Source organism: Plectropomus leopardus, chromosome 11 (genome assembly GCF_008729295.1).
Source record: "Plectropomus leopardus isolate mb chromosome 11, YSFRI_Pleo_2.0, whole genome shotgun sequence".
Taxonomy (NCBI): Eukaryota; Metazoa; Chordata; class Actinopteri; order Perciformes; family Serranidae; genus Plectropomus; species Plectropomus leopardus.
In genome coordinates, this window is record NC_056473.1 from 6,457,382 (window position 1) to 6,480,591 (window position 23,210).

Below are 23,210 nucleotides of genomic sequence, written 5' to 3' on the forward strand. Positions count from 1 at the left end.
ACTCCTGCTCAAGATAATGTTAGCTATTAGTGGTAACTGTCACCAACGTCATTTAGCGATTTAGCACAGTCAATGTTTGAAAGCCGTTTCGACATTTTTTCCGTTTTTGTTCTCTTACATAACAGTTCCATTCTTTCCACCATAAAGGGGGTGCAGCTTTGACGATGATGCGCTGCCGGTCTGTCTATGTGTATCACATGATAGTACTGACGTTTCAGCAGCACAGCAAGAACTTTTAAATTATTATTGCAGTGAATAGATTTTGTGTAATGTTAAATGTGTTTCAGGATTTTTATGAACATTTCTAAACAACAGCCAAAACTATGTATATTCAAAACATTTTCCAAAACATTGTTATTTCCATGCTTGGAAAACATCTCATGGCTGTTTTTCTAATTTCGTAACTGTAACAGGAATTTCTTGACTGTAAGACCTGATCTGCAGAATAAAGGAAAACTGTTAAATTATCGCATTTCAACTAATAAGCTGTTTAAAATTACAAATACTCGATATACAATCTGTAGGTGGACTATCCAAATACAATGTTATAGTCAGCTGAAAAAAACACCTCTTTAAAACAGTTTCAATTAAAATGGAGCATTATATTGATTTTAAGGTTTTCAACACTTGATGTTGGTAGTTTTAGAAATGAGGACCTGGAAAACTGGCATCTGAGTGCATTTTCTGGTTTTTAAGTTATCACACATAAGAGCAAGAAAAATATACAACTCTTGATTTTAAAAGCTGAATCCTTTCATTGTTGAGAAAACTGATAGTTGTGAGTAAAATAAGAGGAATGCCCAAGAAATCATGCTTTTTTTTTTTTAAGATCACCAAATGATATGTAAGCAGATGTAGTTGTGGTACTTTAGATCACTCACCACAGATCTGTCTCTCACAGCAGTCCACTGTGCGTGTCGCCAATACCTCACCTTCCTCATTACAGCGTATTGGTTTTTGAGTGGGACATGCGACAGGCTCACACTTAACGCTCATTGTGTCCTCATCACAAACACACTGCTGACAGCCAATCTGCCAACTATCACCAAGCTGTTTGAGAGATGGAACAGAGTTAATGTCATTAAAGCAACAAACTCTATATCATGTAGCAATGAGTCACGTTTTGTAGCATTTACCTGTTTAGGTTGTCCATCAGGTCCAGTGCAACCTAAAACAATATGAACAATCAGTTTATTTGAACATAAATTATTCACAAAGAATTAGACTTTTCTTCACAACAGAAAATGATCTTACAGGAGGAGACACAGGTGTCAGAGTTTGAACTGTACAGAATCGTCCCCTCTGGGCAGAAACATCCCTCCATGACGCCACTGCAAGCTTGGCTAAGGTCGCCATTTTTTCCCTGGCATTGTTGTGCATACCTCTCATTGTATCTAAATATGGACAAAATTGATGATGATTGATGATGATGAAAAAAACATTATTACACAAATAAACTGATAACTGATGAGTATAATGCAATGCAAACAGAAGTGTGGCTATATATATATATATATATTATATGTATGTGTGTGTTGTGGGTAAGGCAACTTTATGCAAATGCCAAACAATGGCATACAATGAAAACAACATATTTGAATACATACCCATAATACCCAAACACACACATACACTACTGTTCATTAGTCTGAAAAAACAATTGTTTATTCATACACACAAGGTTCAAAATACACATGCATGCACGCGCACACGCACGCGCACGCACACACACACTAAGCACTCTAACAAGAACGGCATGGCTCTAGAGATAGCATTGTTAGTCCAGACTGAAATATTTCAACAGCTATTTAATTGATTGCCATGAAATTTCATACAGACATTTGTGTTCCCCAGAGGATGAATCCTACCAACTTCAATGGTTTTCCCTTTAAGGTCACAAAACAGTTACTGTAAACTTTTGTGATTTGAAGTGAAATGTCTCAAAAGCATTGAGTTGAATGCAGTGCCATTTCGTACAGACATCCACAGCCACCCTCAGGATCACCTCAAGATTGTAATGACTTTTTTATCTAGTGTCATCATTGCCTTAAAATCTGAATGTGTCCACACTTTGGTTTATGGTGAAATACCTGCAAAAATAATTACAATCCAATCAGCCAACGTGTAAGCTACTTTGTATTTAGTGCTAATTAACTGAGATGATGATCATGGCAAATATTACTGCTTAACATCATCATCTCTGCATCGTCATCGTGAGCATGTTAACATGCTGACGTTTACATTTGGTTCAGCCTAACTGCAGCCTCTCAGAGCTGTTAGCGTGGCTATAGATGGGCAGGAGCTCTGTACACTTCAGAGCTGTAACCAAGGTTTCACATTTTGTTAGATTGTATACATTTGATCCAGTTGGTTTTTTGTTTTACAGTTTAATCATATGAGTGCACTAAAGAACTATACATTGCATGCCTATGTCCTTTTGTCACAACCGTTCCCCTATACTTGATATTGATTGGTTTGCAGACAGGCTCCCCTGTCCTCTCCCATCACCTCTCACTTCTCCTCCTAGAGACTGTCACAGTTTTTGTGAGATTTTTCCAACTGACTTTTTGTAAAGCTGCCTCTTCCTCTCCCCATGTGCTACAGTGTGTCATGGTTCGCCATAGCAGCCCCCCCTTTCCACCTGTACCTGTCTATGTCTGAATTACAAGTCCTTAAATTGCATCCTTGCTTCCCTCACTTGCATCTTTACCTTGAGTCTAAGCCCCTCTCACCAGGGATGCATGGGGAGATGCAAGGAAACCATGAGAGGAGAGAGGAGACAAGCACAGACGAGACATTGTTTCCTTTAAAACCTCACATGAAGCAATGCCTGTTTCTGATGAGGGCAGCAGCTGATCAACTGCTGATCAACTGCTGCTGGTTGTTTGGGTGCACCAAGCATAATGTGATGCTGGCGGCACTGCAGCTGACCACAACTAGATCAGCTGTCAGTCGCCTTTAACAGCTGTGGAGACTTCTGATAGAGTTGATGTCACATCTACACTAACAGTTAAATAATAGCCTAATATTACAGGTAGAGTTCGGCCTGTCAGTGGCACAGCAGAGTTTCTCTGCACATAACCTGCACTTTGTACTCACACTATACTGTGTCCCGTTTAGAGTTGCAGAATGCTTTTCATTATTTTCATCTGCAGGCCATTTATTTATTTTCTAAATGTAAATTCTTTACTTAATAACCAGAATGTTGATCCTAATGACAAGGGATGATCAGCCTTACATGTGACTGAATATAAATGGGAGTAAAAAGTGTTTTATGCTGACAGACATGCTGGGGTTTTATGCTGTGGCATTGATCGTGAAAAAAAATGAAGACAGTTGTTTTTGGCCCTTTTGTTGTTCTGTTTTTTAGATAGTGATTCAGAAGATAAATAAAATATTAAAGTCAGGAGTGATAAACTTGAGTGCAATCTTTGATCTGTCTTCACTCCGTTGTGAAACTGTCAATAATTAACTGACAGGGGTGTGTCCATCCATAAAACACTTCTGCAAAGAAAGCTCTCAAGCATCCTTGCTCCTCAGAGGTCCCTCCTCGATCCTTGGCATGAATAAACGCTTTGTTATGTCCTTCAAGATGGCGCATCATGATGGTGCATCAAGGCCATCTTCCGGTCCAAGCGAGGATTGAGGAGTGAGGAGATGAAAAATAAGAGACTTGGCATCCTGCCTCCCCTGTCTTCCCTGTCTTTTGTTTCCCTCTCATTTCCTCATTCCCTCTTATTCTGGTGGGTGCGTTTGTGGTTTTCCCGAGGCAGCTCTAGGTGCAGCTTGTTTGGCTATAATCACTGGCAGTATATATACCCTGGGTTCCCATCAAGACGACATTGCTAGAGTAATCCTTCACCCAAGCATTGCCACTAACTGTGTGTTCTGCCTGCTACCTGCCTGTCATGCTCTCTCGCCACCTCCCTGTTCCCTCTCTGCTAAGGACCCGCAGAGAGCACTCACTACCCCTCACGGATTCCCCTGAGCACAATCCCTTTTGGAGGACACCATTCACCAACCCCCTTCGTCACTTGGAATTGTTTGGACCTTGTGGTAGATGGATGCTCACTGGAGAACTTCCCCTCACTAAATCCCAGCCACATGGGTTCCCTGGACTTTTACCCCAGCACATTACCAGCACTATTTATATTGTCAATCAGTAATAAATTGTTAAATCTGCTTTGTGAATCTGTAGTCTGCATTTGGGTCCACCAGTTACATGTACCAGATCGTACCACAGTGGCTCATTTTTTTATTATTTTGTGTTCATGGACAAACTGAAACCTACGCTGTACATTTAATACTACTTCATAACCTAAGCGCTAATTCCCTTCTGCTCTGATCGCCTCTGACACTACACACTGTCACTGTCACTACACGCTGTCATCAGGCGGAAGGTGGGGTACAACCTGGACAGTTCGCCAGACCATTGCAGTGCCAACACATATAGACAGACAACCATACACGCTCACAGTCACACCTACAGGCAATTTAGAGTCACCAATCAATCTGAGCTGCATGTCTTTGGACTGAGGGAGGAAGCCGGAGACCCTGGAGAGAACCCGAGCAGACATGGGGAGAACATGCAAACTCCACACAGAAGGGCCCCTGCCCGGACCGAACCCCATTCCAACCGGAATTCGAACCAGAGACCCTCTTGCTGTGAGGCAACAGTGCTAACCACAAAGCCACTGCCCCTAATTAAAGTCCAAGTAATTAATTATAATTAAATTACAAGCTGCTCACATCATTCCATTAACTATAATGGTGAAAAAAATAAGCAATTACCTTGCATTGCAAGTTGGCACAATAGTTGGCCCGCAAGCCTTGTAGATCTTATTTCCTGGACATGTGTATTCTACAATGAGAGAAATAAGATTTTAACATCAACGTGATAAAATAAGGTTATTTGGACATCTCAAAATTACAATGTTACCTTCATATTTAAACTAAATCTGTTTACCACATTGTCCATTTGTAGCATTCCTCCAGGATATGCAGATAGACGCATCAGCGCACATCATGGCATACGCCTCCATACTGGGACAACCAAAAGTGGAATTTTCCATGTGGCAAACATCAAATTTGCAGGCCTCATAATATGGTTCTGGTGAAATAACTTTGTGGCATTTCTCAAACACTCTTAAAGTAAAAATAGAAAGTAGGATGTTAATCAGAGTGATACTCCAACATGAACTGACATATTGTGTCTACCTTTATTCTGTATTTTCTTACTTGCTCTTCAGAATTTCACAGTTTTCAGGTTTGCAGGGTGGTGGTGTAGGTGGTGGTGTCGGTGTCGGTGTTGGTGCAGGTGTAGGAGGCTCACAGTATGGCTTGTTCTTATCTGGTATATGCCACTCTCCCATCCCGGAGCATGCAGGACTAATCTGGCCATTTGGCAATCTGCAGTCATTTTTCTTATTATTGTCACATGTACCTTGTGAAAATAAATATTAACATGGCAGATATTACAGCCACATTAGGTCCATCCATTGGCACTTTGATATTAAATCAAGCACTGTTTTGTGTTTCTATCCATGAATATAACAAGCTGCCTCATTTGCTGTTTAACGTGTTCATACTGACAGAAAATCCATTATCAGCTTACCACACTGTCCTTCTGTGTTGTGGTGGAAAAGGGAAAACGGCAAGTCAACCATGAAGAAAAGCCCTTTGAACATCACAACTGCTTCAATTTCCGGGATTTTCAGAAGCAGCTCAATTGCAGTACTTGTTATGATGAAGTCATCATTACTGTAGGTTGGGACTACCCGCTTGCCATTGATGTACACCTAAAAAAATAGCAACATTGGTTTCGTAAAACAGTTTCCATCATTATTATCAGTGCGTATGCAATAAAATAAGTCAAATAAGACAACTTGTTGTGGCAAAATTTACCGTGTTCACTGTCTTTGGGATTCTATCCTGTGTAAGAATAATTTCATAGTTTTTGTAATACACGATCAAGGATTTAGCACAGGTCACAGTTCCAGTGAAATCACAGTTTTCGTTGTCGATATGAATCTTAAAATTGTGCCGAGGAGAGATTTCTTTGACCAGGACATATGTGCAGTTTTTCTGGAAGCTGTAATACTGGCCATCAAATGTCACATAGTGAGGATCTCCCCAGCCACTGCAAATACCTGTAAATATTAGACTGAGGTTATATTGAGTGTTGCATCAAAGAACAGCTGTATATGTTGCCATTTTTTGTAGTGTAGCAGTTAAATCTGACATTTTAAAAGGCTTTAATTTGAACTTACATCTACACTCATAGTGAAAACAGCAGCCTCCTTCATCATAAACCCTGATTGGTGGGTGCTCATTTTCACATACAGGAATGGTAACTTCTTTACATGGGACATGCTCTGTTATTACTTTTCCATCCTCACATGTTTCTGTGGTGCAGTTATTTGTACTCCAGGTCTTACCGTGCTGTAAAGGACAAGGTAGTAGTTAATAATCTAATATCAGTAAAATAAATATAAAATTTGAGTTGCACACACACATACACAAACATGCAAATGCACACATTTGTATAATTCATGAAACTTAAAATTCATGAAGTTATTTTCCATAGATCAGTGTTAATAAACTACAGAATATGTACAGAATAAGTGTTATTATCAATCCCACTAATGTTTTAAAATACTTTCAGAAATATGTTGGATATATTTGTAGATGCCCAAAAGTCTAACTAAACCCCCAGGCCACTTTTTTTCAGTTGAAAATCAATGTGTATGGATATTTAGTAGTGTTGTTAATTTATTCAGGTCCTAATCTTTACATTTGAGGGAAAAGACACTTCTACAAGTGTAAATATGTAGAGAGACTGCCCTCCCATGTAAAAATTTGGCCACTACACTGAATTTTGTTAGTGGCTGATCAGTTCCTAGCTAGCATGTTTTCATCACCAACCGAGCCCCCCGTCGCTGCCCTCTCACCAACTGACACCCCTCAACTCCACCTATATCTGTGCCCACCCTCTCTACAGAAAGAAACATCTTCCTGCACCAGTGTTGCCAGATGTATGATAATTATGGTATTTGTATGATAATTTCATGAAAAATTTCCATAATGTACAATAATTTGACCACTGAGACAATTACAAGAAGCACTTGGTTTAGTTTACACATCTCATTTTAACTAATTTCCTGGCTCCTACATCTGTGTTTACACATCACTTTTCACATTATCTCCTTACAGCCAATCGCGTTTAGTGTGGGCCATGATGACATGAACGTGATGCCTTTTAACGTTCGGGACACCTTTGTATGCCTCTGTGCATCCCCAGTGAAGTTGCACTTACAGTTTACATCCATGTCTGTTAAAACAGGCATGCTTCACACACATCTTTCTCTCGGCAGCACACAAGATTTATAAAATCACCACAGTTTGAAGGTTAGTGTCACTGATACATGATGTCACAGTAAAGTTGACCTTTTATCTTTTGTATATAAAAGGTCAGCACTTCATGATATGATGTCAGATATTTGTGTGAAATTTTGTCACAATAAGAATATAAATTCTTGAGTAATGGTCCAAAACATGTTTTGTAAGGTCACAGTGACCTTGACCTTCGACCACTAAATTCTAAACAGCACATTCTTGGTCCAAGTTTGTGCCAACTTTGAAGAAATTCCATCAAGGAGTTCTTAAGATATCACGTTCACAAGAATGAGATGGATGGACAACCCAAAAACATTATCTCATGGCCATCGCCAGCACAGAGGCTTCACAAACAAGCAGCCCTTATAATATGGAAGTACTGCAGGGATTTTAAAATCAATCAATAACTGCAGGTAGAATTTATCGACTGCTGTTGATGTTTTCATTCAAAACAATAATGTTGCAGAATAGGCATCAAAAGTTCCTTTCTTCTATCCTAGGGAATCAAAGACCCTCTCAGGGTTTCTCAGGATAAATAACCTGGGAAATGAAGCAAGTTAAGAAAAAAACATTTGCACTTTTGACTGATTTTGGAATCAGTGCACAGTGACAGATGTTAATTTTACTTTAAGATGGTATGTTCCTTATTTACATAACTGAATTTACATACCTCTCTTGGTGGCACAAGATATGAGCAGTTTTTGGGCGGCTTCACTGTGGACACTGTGACAGTACTGGTAGTTGGAGCTGTTGTAGTTGGTGGAATTGTTGGAGTTGGTGGAGTAGTAGAGCCACATGGTCCAGCAGCCTTCACAATACTGCATGTAAAATTGCAATATGCAGTGTAACACCAGCCTTCTTCATCAGTTGAATTATATATAATGCTACCTACATGAAGATAAAACCAAGGCAGTTAGACCAAAATGAATAATGATATGAGAGAAATAACTTGTCAGGGTAACAATTGTCCTTGTGGTGCAACTTTTGGAAATACATATCCACAGGCAAGATACTGAAGCACAGTTTCCTCTTAGTGATTGTGAATAAGTGTGACTGTTTGACTGATAAACAGGTGACGTCTTAAATGGTATCCTCGGCCACAAGTGTATGACAGCCTGTAGTGTAAAACCGCTCTGAGAGGTCAAGGGACTACAAAAGCATTTCATGTTCCATGAATACACACCTAAATGTAAAGTCTTTTTCTGGAATAGATCTACATTTCCTCTACAATATCAAAAATATTATCCGGATTAATACAGTTCCCTCTACCACATTTTGGCAATAGGCTCTAACAGAAACATGGTTGTGACCAAAGTTTCCAGTTGTGGCAACGTATTCCTCCACTGTGAAGGCGTCATGATCAAACAAAAATAAGAAAACAGTTTTCATGAATAAAAAAAACAATTTTATTAACCTCTTGGTTCATGTATTGTCAAAATTCCAAAAGGAATGCAAATAAATTAAATGTGAGCAATGATAATAGATCTCAGTGCAAACAGGATTTGACCTCAGAGCATGCACAACTTGCAGTTTAGGCTGCCTGTTGCATTACAAGCACAGTTGTAACCATGACTATGGTGTTATTAATAATACCATGATCAGGAATTGATGATAATAGTCAATGTCTTACCAGGGGAGAAAGGCTGATCCATGTATTTGCAGTGACATAAAGTTGTTCTGCCTGCTGTTGAGAACTGGAGAGTTGATGTGGAGGGTTTTTCTGTGGTTGTTGCTTGGGTAGTGGGTTCCTCAGTTGTGGCAGCAGTAGTACTTTCCTTTTCTGTTGCCGTGGCAGGTTTTTCTGTGGTTGTGGTGGGATTTTCTGTGACTATGGTTGTTGTGGTGGGTTCTTCTGTGACTGTGGTTGTAGTGGGTTCTTCAGTAGTTTTGGTTGTTGTGGTGGGTTTTTCTGTGGTTGTGGTGGGGTTTTCTGTTACTGTGGTTGTGGTGGGTTCTTCAGTAGTTTTGGTTGTTGTGGTGGGTTTTTCTGTGACTGTGGTGGTGGTAGTTGGTTTTTCTGTTAATGTTGTTGTGGGTAGTTGTGTGACCGTGGCTGTTGGGGTGGGCTTTTCTGTAACTGTAGTAGTGGTGGGCTTTTCCATGGTTGTGGTAGGTTTTTCTGTGATTGTGGTTGTTGTAGTGGGTTTTCCTGTGACCGTGGTTGTTGTAGTGGATTTTTCTGTGGTTGTGGTGGGTTTTTCTGTGACTGTGGTGGTGGTGGGTTTTTCTGTGACTATGGTGGTGGTTGTATTCTGTTCCTGAGGTCCTGTTGGTGGTTTTGCTGTTGTTGTTGTAACTAATGGATTTGTAATAACTCCAGGGGTTGTTTTTATAGATGCTGTAACAGCAGTAGTCAGGGGCTTTTCTGTGGTTGTTGTGGGTTTTTCTGTCACTGTGGCTGTCGGGGTGGGCTTTTCTGTAATTGTTGTGGTGGGTTTTTCTGTGATTGTTGTTGTGGTGGGTTTTTCTGTGACAGTGGTTGTTGTAGTGGGTTTTTCTGTGGTTGTGGTGGGTTTTTCTGTGACTGTGGTTGTTGGGGTGGGCTTTTCTGTAACTGTGGTTGTGGTGGGCTTTTCCGTGGTTATGGTAGGTTTTTCTGTGACTGTGGTTGTTGTGGTGGGTTTTTCTGTCACTTGTGATGGGTTTTTCTGTTACTGTGGTTGTTGTTGTGGGTTTTTCTGTGGTTGTGGTGGTTTTTCTGTCACTGTGGTTGTTGTGCTGGGTTTTCCTGTGGTCGTGGTGGGTTTTTCTGTGACTGTGGTTGTGGTTGGTTTTTTTTTGCGGTTGTGGTGGGTTTTTCCGTTACTGTGGTTGTTGTTGTGGGTTTTTCTGTCACTGTGGTGGCTTTTTCTGTGATTGTTGTTGTGGTGGGTTTTTCTGTGACTGTGATTGTTGTGGTGGGTTTTTCTGTGACAGTGGTTGTTGTAGTGGGTTTTTTGTGGTTGTGGTTTTTTTTCTGTGACTGTGGTTGTTGGGGTGGGCTTTTCTGTAACTGTGGTTGTGGTGGGCTTTTCCGTGGTTATGGTAGGTTTTTCTGTGACTGTGGTTGTTGTGGTGGGTTTTTTTTGTCACTGTGGCTGTTGTAGTGGGTTTTTCTGTCACTGTGGTTGTGGTTGGTTTTTCTGCGGTTGTGGTGGGTTTTTTCTGTTACTGTGGTTGTTTTGTGGGTTTTTCTGTGGTTGTGATGGGCTTTTCCATGGTTGTGGTGGGTTTTTCTGTCACTGTGGTTGTTGTGCTGGGTTTTCCTGTGGTCGTGGTGGGTTTTTCTGTGACTGTGGTTGTGGTTGGTTTTTTGCGGTTGTGGTGGGTTTTTCTGTTACTGTGGTTGTTGTTGTGGGTTTTTCTGTTTTGTTGTTGTGGTGGGTTTTTTGTGATTGTTGTTGTGGTGGGTTTTTCTGACAGTGGTTTTTGTTGTTGTAGTGGGTTTTTCTGTGGTTGTGGTGGGTTTTTTTTTTTGTGACTGTGGTTGTTGGGGTGGGCTTTTTTTTTGTAACTGTGGTTTGTGGTGGGCTTTTCCGTGGTTATGGTAGGTTTTTCTGTGACTGTGGTTGTTGTGGTGGGTTTTTCTGTCACTGTGGTTGTGGTTGGTTTTTCTGCGGTTGTGGTGGGTTTTTCTGTTACTGTGGTTGTTGTTGTGGGTTTTTTTTTGTGGTTGTGATGGGCTTTTCCATGGTTGTGGTGGGTTTTTTGTCACTGTGGTTGTTGTGCTGGGTTTTCCTGTGGTCGTGGTGGGTTTTTCTGTGACTGTGGTTGTGGTTGGTTTTTCTGCGGTTGTGGTGGGTTTTTTTTGTTACTGTGGTTGTTTTGTGGGTTTTTCTGTGATTTGTTTGTGGTGGGTTTTTCTGTGATTGTTGTTGTGGTGGGTTTTTCTGTGACAGTGGTTGTTGTAGTGTTTTTTTTTTCTGTGGTTGTGGTGGGTTTTTTTCTGTGACTGTGGTTGTTGGGGTGGGCTTTTCTGTAACTGCGGTTGTGGTGGGTTTTTTCTGTGACCGTGGTTGTTGTGCTGGGTTTTCCTGTGATAGTTGTGGTTGGTTTTTCTGTGATTGTTGTTTGGTGTTTTTTTTCTGTGACAGTGGTTGTTGTAGTGGGTTTTCCTGTGGTCGTGGTGGGTTTTTCTGTGACTGTGGTTGTGGTTGGTTTTTCTGTGGTTGTGGTGGCTTTTTCTGTTACTGTGGTTGTTGTTGTGGGTTTTTTTGTGGTTGTTGTGGCTTTTTCTGTGACCGTGGTTGTTGTGCTGGATTTTCCTGTGATTGTTGTTGTGGTGGGTTTTTCTGTGATTGTTGTTGTGGTGGGTTTTTCTGTGATTGTTGTTGTGGTGGGTTTTTCTGTGACAGTGGTTGTTGTAGTGGGTTTTGCTGTGGTTGTGGTGGGCTTTTTTGTTAATGTGGTTCTTGTGGTGGGTTTTTTTTGTGACTGTGGTTGTTTTTGTGTTGTGGGTTTTGCTGTGGTTGTGGTGGGTTTTTTTTGTTAATGTGGTTCTTGTGGTGGGCTTTTCTGTAACTGTGGTTGTGGTGGGCTTTTCCGTGGTTTGGTAGGTTTTTCTGTGAATGTGGTTGTTGTGGTGGGTTTTTCTGTGACTGTGGCTGTTGGGGTGTGGTATTTGTGTGTGGTTGTTGTTTGGGTTTTTTTTGACTGTGGTTGTTGTGGTGGGTTTTTCAGTGACTGTGGATGTGGCTCTTTCTGTGGTTGTGGTGGGCTTTTCTGTCAATGTGATTTTTGTGGTGGGTTTTTTGTGGTTGTGGTTGTCTTACAGATGTTTTTGCAACATTTCACTCGTATTTCATAGTTAAAACATATAGGAGGAATGGATGTTTGGTCCTTGTTATGACAGATCAGTCCATCTGTTGGGTTGCATGTTACTTGTTGACCTAACTTACTTAAGGGTATGTCAGGGTATTGTTTTGCTCTACATTCTATTTCAAGAGAGCGCTTTCATTCAAATCCAAATCAGTAATTTTTTTCAATTGTTTCATAATCACCACCATTTGGTTCATAGTCAGGGTAATCACTGTCTGTCCAATCTGACCACTTACAAACATAGCAGCCAGTGGGCGTTGGAGTGGGTTTTTCAGTGATTGTGATAGTTGTGGTGGTGTTTTTTTTGTGATTGTGATTGTTGTGGTGGGTTTTTCTGTGACTGTGGCTGTTTGTGGTGGGTTTTTTTTTGTGACTGTGGCTGTTGTGGTGGGTATTTCTGTGACTGTGGTTGTTGTGGTGGGTTTTTCAGTGACTGTGGATGTGGCTTTTTTTGTGGTTTTGGTGGGTTTTTCTGTGACTATGGTGGTGGTTTTATTTCTGTTCCTGAGGTCCTGTTGGTGGTGTTGTTGTTGTTGTTGTAACTAATGGATTCGTAATGACTCCAGGGGTTGTTTTTATAGATGCTGTAACAGCAGTAGTCGTGGGCTTTTCTGTGGTTGTGGTGGGTTTTTCTGTCACTGTGGTTGTTGTGCTGGGTTTTTGTGTGGTGGTGGTGGGTTTTTCTGTGACTGTGGTTGTGGTTGGTTTTTTGCGGTTGTGGTGGGTTTTTCTGTTACTGTGTTGTTGTTGTTGTTTTTTCTGTGGTTGTGGTGGCTTTTTCTGTGACTGTGGTTGTTGTGCTGGGTTTTCCTGTGATTGTTGTTGTGGTGGGTTTTTCTGTGATTGTTGTTGTGGTGGGTTTTTTTTTGTGTGAGAGTGGTTGTTGTAGTGGGTTTTTCTGTAACTGTGGTTGTGGTGGGCTTTTCCGTGGTTATGGTAGGTTTTTCTGTGACTGTGGTTTTCGTGGTGGGTTTTTCTGTGACTGTGGTTGTTGTAGTGGGTTTTGCTGTGGTTGTGGTGGGCTTTTCTGTTAATGTGGTTTTTGTGGTGGGCTTTTTTTTGTAACTGTGGTTGTGGTGGGCTTTTCCGTGGTTATGGTAGGTTTTTCTGTGAATGTGGTTGTTGTGGTGGGTTTTTTTTGTGACTGTGGCTGTTGGGGTGGGTATTTCTGTGACTGTGGTTGTTGTAGTGGGTTTTTCAGTGACTGTGGTTGTTGTGGTGGGTTTTTCAGTGACTGTGGATGTGGCTCTTTCTGTGGTTGTGGTGGGCTTTTCTGTCAATGTGATTCTTGTTTGGTGGGTTTTTCTGTGGTTTGTTGGTTGTCTTACAGATGTTAATGCAACATTTCACTCGTATTTCATAGTTTTTTTAGGAGGAATGGATGTTTGGTCCTTGTTTATGACAGATCAGTCCATCTGTTGGGTTGCATGTTACTTGTTGACCTAACTTACTTAAGGGTATGTCAGGGTATTGTTTTGCTCTACATTCTATTTCAAGAGAGTCGCTACAATCATTCAAATCCAAATCAGTAATTTTTTCAATTGTTTCATAATCACCACCATTTGGTTCATAGTCAGGGTAATCACTGTCTGTCCAATCTGACCACTTACAAACATAGCAGCCAGTGGGTGTTGGAGTGGGTTTTTTCAGTGATTGTGATAGTTGTGGTGGGTTTTTCAGTGATTGTGATTGTTGTTGGTGGGTTTTTCTGTGACTGTGGCTGTAGTGGTGGGTTTTTTTTTTGTGACTGTGGCTGTTGTGGTGGGTATTTCTGTGACTGTGGTTGTTGTGGTGGGTTTTTCAGTGACTGTGGATGTGGCTTTTTCTGTGGTTGTGGTGGGTTTTTCTGTGACTATGGTGGTGGTTGTATTTTGTTCCTGAGGTCCTGTTGGTGGTGTTGTTGTTGTTGTTGTAACTAATGGATTCGTAATGACTCCAGGGGTTGTTTTTATAGATGCTGTAACAGCAGTAGTCGTGGGGCTTTTCTGTGGTTGTGGTGTGGTTTTTTCTGTCACTGTGGTTGTTGTGCTGGGTTTCCTGTGGTCGTGGTGGGTTTTTCTGTGACTGTGGTTTGTGGTTGGTTTTTTTTTGCGGTTGTGGTGGGTTTTTTTTGTTACTGTGGTTGTTGTTGTGGGTTTTTTTGTGGTTGTGGTGGCTTTTTTGTGACTGTGGTTGTTGTGCTGGGTTTTCCTGTGATTGTTGTTGTTGTGGGTTTTTCTGTGATTGTTGTTGTTGTGGGTTTTTCTGTGATTGTTGTTGTTTTTTGTGGGTTTTTCTGTGAGAGTGGTTGTTGTAGTGGGTTTTTCTGTAACTGTGGTTGTGGTGGGTTGGGTTGGTTTTTCGTGGTTATGGTAGGTTTTTCTGTTACTGTGGTTGTCGTGGTTTTTTTTTTTTTTTTTTTCTGTGACTGTGGTTTGTGGTGGGTTTTTCTGTTAATGTGGTTCTTGTGGTGGGCTTTTCTGTAACTGTGGTTGTGGTGGGCTTTTCCGTGGTTTTGGTTGGTTTTTTCTGTGACTGTGGTTGTGGTGGTGGGTTTTTCTGTTTCTGTGGGCTGTTGGGGTGTTGTATTTCTGTGACTGTGGTTGTTGTGGTGGGTTTTTCAGTGACTGTGGATGTGGCTCTTTCTGTGGTTGTGGTGGGCTTTTCTGTCAATGTGGTTCTTGTGGTGGGTTTTTCTGTGGTTGTGGTTGTCTTACAGATGTTAATGCAACATTTCACTCGTATTTCATAGTTTAAAAAACATATAGGAGGAATGGATGTTTGGTCCTTGTTACGACAGATCAGTCCATCTGTTGGGTTGCATGTTACTTGTTGACCTAACTTACTTAAGGGTATGTCAGGGTATTGTTTTGCTCTACATTCTATTTCAAGAGAGTCGCTACAATCATTCAAATCCAAATCAGTAATTTTTTTAATGGTTTCATAATCGCCACCATTTGGTTTATAGTCAGGGTAATCACTGTCTGTCCAATCTGACCACTTACAAACATAGCAGCCAGTGGGCGTTGGAGTGGGTTTTTTTCAGTGATTGTGATTGTTGTGGTGGGTTTTTTTTTTTTGATTGTGATTGTTGTGGGTGGGTATTTCTGTGACTGTGGTTGTTGTGGTGGGTTTTTCAGTGAATGTGGTTGTTGTGGTGGGTTTTTCTGTGACTGTGGCTGTTGGGGTGGGTATTTCTGTGACTGTGGTTGTTGTGGTGGGTTTTTCAGTGACTGTGGTTGTTGTGGTGGGTTTTTCAGTGACTGTGGATGTGGCTCTTTCTGTGGTTGTGGTGGGCTTTTCTGTCAATGTGGTTCTTGTGGTGGGTTTTTCTGTGGTTGTGGTTGTCTTACAGATGTTAATGCAACATTTCACTCGTATTTCATAGTTAAGACATATAGGAGGAATGGATGTTTGGTCCTTGTTACGACAGATCAGTCCATCTGTTGGGTTGCATGTTACTTGTTGACCTAACTTACTTAAGGGTATGTCAGGGTATTGTTTTGCTCTACATTCTATTTCAAGAGAGTCGCTACAATCATTCAAATCCAAATCAGTAATTTTTTTAATGGTTTCATAATCGCCACCATTTGGTTCATAGTCAGGGTAATCACTGTCTGTCCAATCTGACCACTTACAAACATAGCAGCCAGTGGGTGTTGGAGTGGGTTTTTCAGTGATTGTGATTGTTGTGGTGGGTTTTTCAGTGATTGTGATTGTTGTGGTGGGTTTTTCTGTGACTGTGGCTGTAGTGGTGGGTTTTTCTGTGACTGTGGCTGTTGTAGTGGGTTTTCCTGTGACCGTGGTTGTTGTAGTGGATTTTTCTGTGGTTGTGGTGGGTTTTTCGGTCCTTGTTACGACAGATCAGTCCATCTGTTGGGTTGCATGTTACTTGTTGACCTAACTTACTTAAGGGTATGTCAGGGTATTGTTTTGCTCTACATTCTATTTCAAGAGAGTCGCTACAATCATTCAAATCCAAATCAGTAATTTTTTTAATGGTTTCATAATCGCCACCATTTGGTTTATAGTCAGGGTAATCACTGTCTGTCCAATCTGACCACTTACAAACATAGCAGCCAGTGGGCGTTGGAGTGGGTTTTTCAGTGATTGTGATTGTTGTGGTGGGTTTTTCAGTGATTGTGATTGTTGTGGTGGGCTTTTCTGTCAATGTGGTTCTTGTGGTGGGTTTTTCTGTCAATGTGGTTGTCTTACAGATGTTAATGCAACATTTCACTCGTATTTTCATAGTTAAAACATATAGGAGGAATGGATGTTTGGTCCTTGTTACGACAGATCAGTCCATCTGTTGGGTTGCATGTTACTTGTTGACCTAACTTACTTAAGGGTATGTCAGGGTATTGTTTTGCTCTACATTCTATTTCAAGAGAGTCGCTACAATCATTCAAATCCAAATCAGTAATTTTTTTAATGGTTTCATAATCGCCACCATTTGGTTTATAGTCAGGGTAATCACTGTCTGTCCAATCTGACCACTTACAAACATAGCAGCCAGTGGGCGTTGGAGTGGGTTTTTCAGTGATTGTGATTGTTGTGGTGGGTTTTTCAGTGATTGTGATTGTTTTGGGTTTTTTCTGTGATTGTGGTGGTGATTGTATTCTGTTCCTGAGGTCCTGTTGGTGGTGTTGTTGTTGTTGTTGTAACTAATGGATTTGTAATAACACCAGGGGTTGTTTTTATAGATGCTGTAACAGCAGTAGTCGTGGGCTTTTCTGCGGTTGTGGTGGGTTTTTCCGTACTGTGGTTGTTGTGCTGGGTTTTCCTGTGATTGTTGTTGTGGTGGGTTTTCTGTGATGTTGTTGTGTGGGTTTTTCTGTGACCGTGGTTGTTGTGGCTGGTTTTTCTCTGCGTGGTTTGTGGCTGGTTTTTCTGCGGTTGTGGTTTTTTTTTTTACTGTGGTTGTTGTTGTAGGTTTTTCTGTTACTGTTGTTGTGGGTTGTTGTGTGGCTGTGGTGGTGGGTTTTTCCTTTATTGTGGTTGTTGGGGTGGGCTTTTCTGTTATCGTTGTTGTGGTGGGTTTTTCTGTGATTGTAGTGGGTTTTTCTGTGACTGTGGTGGTGGAGGGTTTTTTCTGTTATTGTGGGTGTGGTGGGTTTTTCTGTGACTATGGTGGTGGTTGTCTTACAGATGTTAATGCAACATTTCACTCGTATTTCATAGTTAAAACATATAGGAGGAATGGATGTTTGGTCCTTGTTAAGACAGATCCAGTCCATCTGTTGGGTTGCATGTTACTTGTTGACCTAACTTACTTAAGGGTATGTCAGGGTATTGTTTTGCTCTACATTCTATTTCAAGAGAGTCGCTACAATCATTCAAATCCAAATCAGTAATTTTTTCAATGGTTTCATAATCGCCACCATTTGGTTTATAGTCAGGGTAATCACTGTCTGTCCAATCTGACCACTTACAAACATAGCAGCCAGCAGTTGTTGTTTTGATTGTGCTGGATGGCGGGTTGATGGTTGAGGATGGAGGTAATGAAGAGGATTGTACCGCTGTTGACGTAGATCTTGTGGAAAGTTTTGGTGTTGAGAAGGTCTGAATCGTTGTCACAGCCTCAGTAGTCGTGATGGGATTTATTTCGGTTGTTGTGACTGTGGTTTCTATTATTGTCAAAAAAAAATTTAATTATCAGCTTTTCTTTGAAAGAGTCAAAATACACCAGTGAGGAGGAAATCTTTACATTAATGCATTATTAAAGTCTCTTATATTTACCAAAATAAAAGGCTGTTGTTGTTGTTGTTGGTGCCTGGGTGGGTGTGGTTGTAGAGCAAGGCTCAACGATTCTTTGTATAATTCCATTTTCTCCACAAAAAGCTTTGATACAGGTTCCATCGCCATCGTGTGTGTCATAGATTTTATCTCCATACTTGTATACACGTCCCTTATATATACAAGTGCAAGCTGCAAAATAAAGAATTGTATGAGATTTCTATGAATAGTTACTCTTGTATTTAATGTATGTTGTATCACTCACAGAAATAGTCATAGCAATGCTCACCTTGGGTGCTATTGCTGCACTTGCTCTTTGCTGAAGAACAATAACTAAAATGTAAAGGAAAAAGCAATTTACAGTTTAAACTATGTAGAAACATATAGGGGACAACTTTAGTATTGGGACATGATGCAGAACACAGCACCTCACCAGCAAATTGGTATTCTACCAGGAAGCATTATGTTTATTTTCTTAACTGCGTTAGTTTGCAGACCTGCCAACCCTGAAATTTTTTATTGAGTACCATTTTAGTAACCTAAATGCGTCAGATGTGAATCACTGCTGTTTGCACAATGAATATCTGTCCATACTGCAATCTGAATGCATATGCTTTCCGGCACTTCATTTGCATACATGCAACAGAATAACAGAGTAAAGTGTTTACACACACTCACACACACACGGCGCCACCCCCATCATCTTTAACTTTAGGGGGCATAAAACTCAGTGCCCCCCCCATAGATGGTGCCTAGGACCCCAGTTCATATTTGCCTTTGCAAAAAGTTAAAGAACTGTCCACACATTAGCAACCAGCCAGCTGTAGCGAGGAGGGGGCATAAGTGAAATTATTTTTTTTTCAATTTAGGGAGGCTCTATTGGCATGATTATAGTGAAACAAAGCAAATTTTGATAGTTGTGTAACAGTATAGAACAAGAACAACAACTATGCCAACAACATTATTGAAAGCAATTCTGCAAAAGCGCGGCAATTGCTGTCTATATACAGTCTTCTGAGATGATATTATGCATTCGTCAGTCATCTCAGCTTGTATTTGGGTAAATCTCTTCAAAATAAAATTAGAACATTTGTTCACGGTTTGGCTTAAAATAAGTAGGGATCCACGTTTTTTGCTTACATAATGTAACATCACGAGAAATATCTAACATACCTGGGTCCTGGGTTTCACACAGCACATGAACAGTGGTCCCCCATGTTGAATTCCAGAGTATGTTTGAGCCATCCACCTCCTTTTCCTCCCACCCTATGCAAAATTTCTTGCTATTTACACCTCTGCAGTGTCAAGAAATGCTGCCACCTTGTGCGCTTCATACTGCCGCAAAGGGGTACCTCTGGATCTGATGCCGAGGGCCACTGACCAAAAGTTGATATTTGACTAGTTGGGGTTCATTGGTGCATTTGTGCATCAATACATTTTGATCACTTAAACTGGAAAGACTAGCAAAACATGAAAAAATGGGTTTATATGTGTGTGCTTTCACCAGTTAAAGTCTACATTCTTCTAGAAAAATTAACAAGTGATTCCTACCAGCATCTTTCATCAGTCATAGCTAGTAGCCTTTATTGATAGTCAGTCATTAACTATACCCCTGTGGCCCTCCTAACAGCCATCTGAAGGCAGCAGGCACCTGTTCCAACAGCAGTCTCAAACTGGAGTGATGTGCACAGTCAAGGGACACTTAAACAGGGAAAATCTGCTGGTAAAGTAGTAAGTGCCAAACTGGTGCAAAATAACCTATTTGCTAGTACATATTCTAAACTTGTAGAGTGCAAATTAACAAGTCTTTTAAGAACTTTTGCAGCAACTGCAGCATTAACAAGAAGGAAAATGACCTACCAGTTGTAACAGTTTTCCTTTGAAGGCATGGGCTCCCCTTCTTTATAATGCTTCCCTTCATCATCATAGCACCCGCATTCCTCCTTTGATACGCACTTCATGGTAATTTCTTCCAAATAAGCTCGTTCAGGCGGACAGCTTGGATAACAGCCTTAAAAATAATATTTTTTTTAACAGTAAATGACACAGAATAGGCACAGAGAGGACGTCTAGACTATATTATGTCAAAGTACAAGTAAGTACATGAAAAGTCAGTAATACATCAGTAACTTAATTTGTGCTTAAACAATGGGCTTTGGAATCATATGCATGTTTAACTCTTCAGTTAAAACAAAAGAATGCACACAATTACTTTCATGTCATTTATACCTTCTAATGGTGGAATATGATTGTAGCACACTCCCGAGGGATTCCTACATGTCTTCATGCATGGTTTTCCACAAGGCTCATAGTGCCATTCACACTCTCCATCAGGATTGTAAAAATCACAGAACAGAGCTGATGAAACAAAAGAAAATGTAAATTAACATACATGCAAGAAAAGATGACATAATTGTGTATAAAATCTTCATGGTAAAATGCGAGACACATCACGTGCTCACACATAATTTAGGAACATGTCACTATTTATTTATTGGTAATGTTAATATATATTTTTTTCTAGACAGAAAACACTAGGTGAGGGCGCCAGTGGACATAGAAAATTATTATTTTATTATTATTTTCCCTCGAGGCCAAGGGGGACTGGAGGCGTGGCGGCGCCCTTCCAGCAGATGGCGCCCTAGGTGACCGCCTATATCGCCTATGCCAAGAGCTGGACCTGATGACGACAGTTGCGCATGTAGATGCAGCAGTTTTTCAACTCCACAGCTCGTTCTGCTGAAGCACGACTTTTCTACTATAGAGAAACACTTTTCAACATTGGAAAAAGTTGTGTGGGATTTTGACTTGAGAGGATTCCCACCAACGGCATACACTCAGCATCCAGCCAGACTAGAGGAGAGAAATGAAACCAAAAGCAATGTCCGAAGAGAGGGAAGAGAGACTGTAGGGCGAGGCTGACCCAACTTTGACTGTCAGCTGGTCCTCTACCAAGCCGTCTTCTGGCTAATGTCCAGGAGAATTAAGTGGATGAGATGTGATTGAGGCTCACTCAGCAAGGGGAAATCTGAGACTGCTCTGTGCACATCCTCACAGAGACATGATTAACCCCTAACATCCTGGATCAAGCTATGGGCAGACCTTGTTCAGAGCCAAAAGGACACAAAATTCCCATGCATATTCAAAAAAATGCAAGAAGAATTGTTTGATGCAACAGCAGTAACATGCCCAAGCAACCACATAGAATCTTCATCGTAGCTGGTGATTTTAATCAACTCATCCTTCAACTCCAGAGATGTAGCAGCATCAAGGACAAATTTTAATTTCATATAATAAATCTACCTTCTACCCTTTAAATTATGTAATTTAAATAACATAGGGGATGCTAATGGGTGGTAATGACGCATTTTATATTTTGTTAATCTCCTCACAAAATCACAAATGAAACACTCACGACAGATTGTGGGAGTTCTCCATTTCACGCAGGCTCCAGCCTTATTGCAGGCTGCTGCGTAGGCTGCTACAGAGGAGCAGAAACATTCACAGTCTCCTCCTGTGTTGCAGGAACACGTGTCTCTTACACAGGCATCGTAATAGTGTTGTGGATCCACCTTTTTGAAAGACACCATTGAGAAAGTCAGTAGAGGCTGATATTCATTCTGCTACCTAATTATACAACAGACACTTACATGGCAAATTTCTTACCCTTGAATGGCAACTAGCAAATACTTTGTCGTTGATAATGCTGCAGTGTTTTAATGCCCATGCCTGCCTGAATGAGTACAGACTGCAGGGATTTTTTAGTATGCTTGCATCAGGGCAGGTGGGTGTCACTTTCCAGCTGTTTCCAAACTCAATGGCTTCTACCACAACTTGTTTGTTCCTAGTGGTGAAATCGTTCTTCACATTTCCATCGTAATTCCCACACAGACCACAGACTTTTCCCTGGGGTAAAATGAGGTCTAGTTAATTTGTAAAATGGCAACCTTATTAAAATTGATCTTAATGCCTGCATATCTCCTCACCCACCTTAAATGTGGACTTGAGCTGGATCATAAGTGTTGTCTTCTTATTCCATATGAGAACAAGTCCATTGTTTGCCTCTATGACAAGATATATGCCCATAGGCTGGATGTGATATGGTATGTCCACCCCTTTGCTTTGTTTGATAACTCTGACATTTTCCTCTGAAAGAACAATTTCGTTGTTCTGAAAGAAATAAAACATGCTCATATGTAATCCTGTTATGTTTTTTCCATTGCTTTAAAAAAACTGATTGTATATAACACTGTAGTGTACCCCTAAGTAGATTTTGATGGCAGTGGAGCAGATGCTTTCACTTGTTCCACATTGGATGCTCTCAGTCAGGACCATGAAAGTGCCATTCATATTGTCCCCACAGTAATCCTGCAAGATACTGATGTCAGAATTTCAAGACTGACTCCTGATAAATCATAAAGGCTAACCATGAGTCTGTGCAATACCTGGGTGAAGACATAGCCACAATCTCCATTAAAGGAGAATCTCTTTTCATCATAAGTGATGTAATGCCCTTCTCCATATATGGTGCAGGTTCCATCACACTCATTTTCTGTACATTTCCATTTTCTCTTTTTGCAAGTGCTATGATTTTAATAGATAAAATGATGACAAGTTATATGTCCACAAATTAAAAAATAAAACTCACTACAGTGAATTGACACAGCAATACATCAATGCGGAAAGAATAAAAGGGCTCACCAGGTATTGCAATCCACAGTGACAGTCTGTCCAGAATTGTAGGATTCTCCGTTATATGTACATGGACATTCCTCCTCCTTAATACAGCCGCCTTTATCATCAGAAACAGAGCCAGCAGGACATACACAGCCTGGCACACACCGTGTACTGATCTATACAGTGTAAGAGGAATGAATTTAGAAAAGTATTATACTGCTGGAAAGATTGTCTCGTAATAAAACTGGGTAGACTATGGTGTAGGAAGGCACAAATTCTTATGATATTGGTGCTACAGGACCAGAGAAAGCCACAGCTCCTTTTCTGCAGAGAAAAAAGGGCTGTGATATTTGCTTTTGCTAAAGAGGTAAAACCTAGGACTACAAGAATGCACTGCGCCACACCCCACCATCAACACTCCTGCAAGTAGGTGACATAATGCAAGCTTGTTTGACACAGGAAACACTCTGGCCGCTCACTGGTTAAAAAAAAACAATCTTGAATGACAGTTTAACAGTCACTTGAAATATGTTTCTGAAAACATTTTAGGCCAGATATAGGCAACATAGTAACAGAATCTTGCTTCATATTTGATCAGTGCTGCTTAGTATCATTTGATTTTATTT

General features: G+C 40.7%; 1 protein-coding gene across 1 annotated transcript in view; it reads right to left on the reverse strand.

The window, feature by feature from the left end:
• Nucleotides 1-23,210, reverse strand: part of LOC121950094 (mucin-5AC-like) — a 41,528-nt gene that overhangs the window by 5,803 nt on the left and 12,515 nt on the right. Inside the window, 31 exon segments of the mRNA XM_042496010.1 lie at nt 882-1,050; nt 1,137-1,168; nt 1,255-1,394; nt 4,792-4,861; nt 4,967-5,145; nt 5,239-5,443; nt 5,615-5,798; nt 5,905-6,149; nt 6,270-6,441; nt 8,066-8,283; nt 9,026-10,015; nt 10,485-10,539; nt 12,127-12,308; nt 13,259-13,396; nt 13,596-13,835; nt 14,745-15,210; nt 15,259-16,021; nt 16,233-16,417; nt 16,419-16,835; nt 17,298-17,399; nt 17,401-17,798; nt 17,911-18,099; nt 18,197-18,240; nt 19,768-19,918; nt 20,137-20,265; nt 21,323-21,479; nt 21,574-21,813; nt 21,898-22,077; nt 22,168-22,275; nt 22,353-22,491; nt 22,609-22,760. Coding sequence (XP_042351944.1) covers nt 882-1,050; nt 1,137-1,168; nt 1,255-1,394; nt 4,792-4,861; nt 4,967-5,145; nt 5,239-5,443; nt 5,615-5,798; nt 5,905-6,149; nt 6,270-6,441; nt 8,066-8,283; nt 9,026-10,015; nt 10,485-10,539; nt 12,127-12,308; nt 13,259-13,396; nt 13,596-13,835; nt 14,745-15,210; nt 15,259-16,021; nt 16,233-16,417; nt 16,419-16,835; nt 17,298-17,399; nt 17,401-17,798; nt 17,911-18,099; nt 18,197-18,240; nt 19,768-19,918; nt 20,137-20,265; nt 21,323-21,479; nt 21,574-21,813; nt 21,898-22,077; nt 22,168-22,275; nt 22,353-22,491; nt 22,609-22,760 — 7,039 coding nt within the window.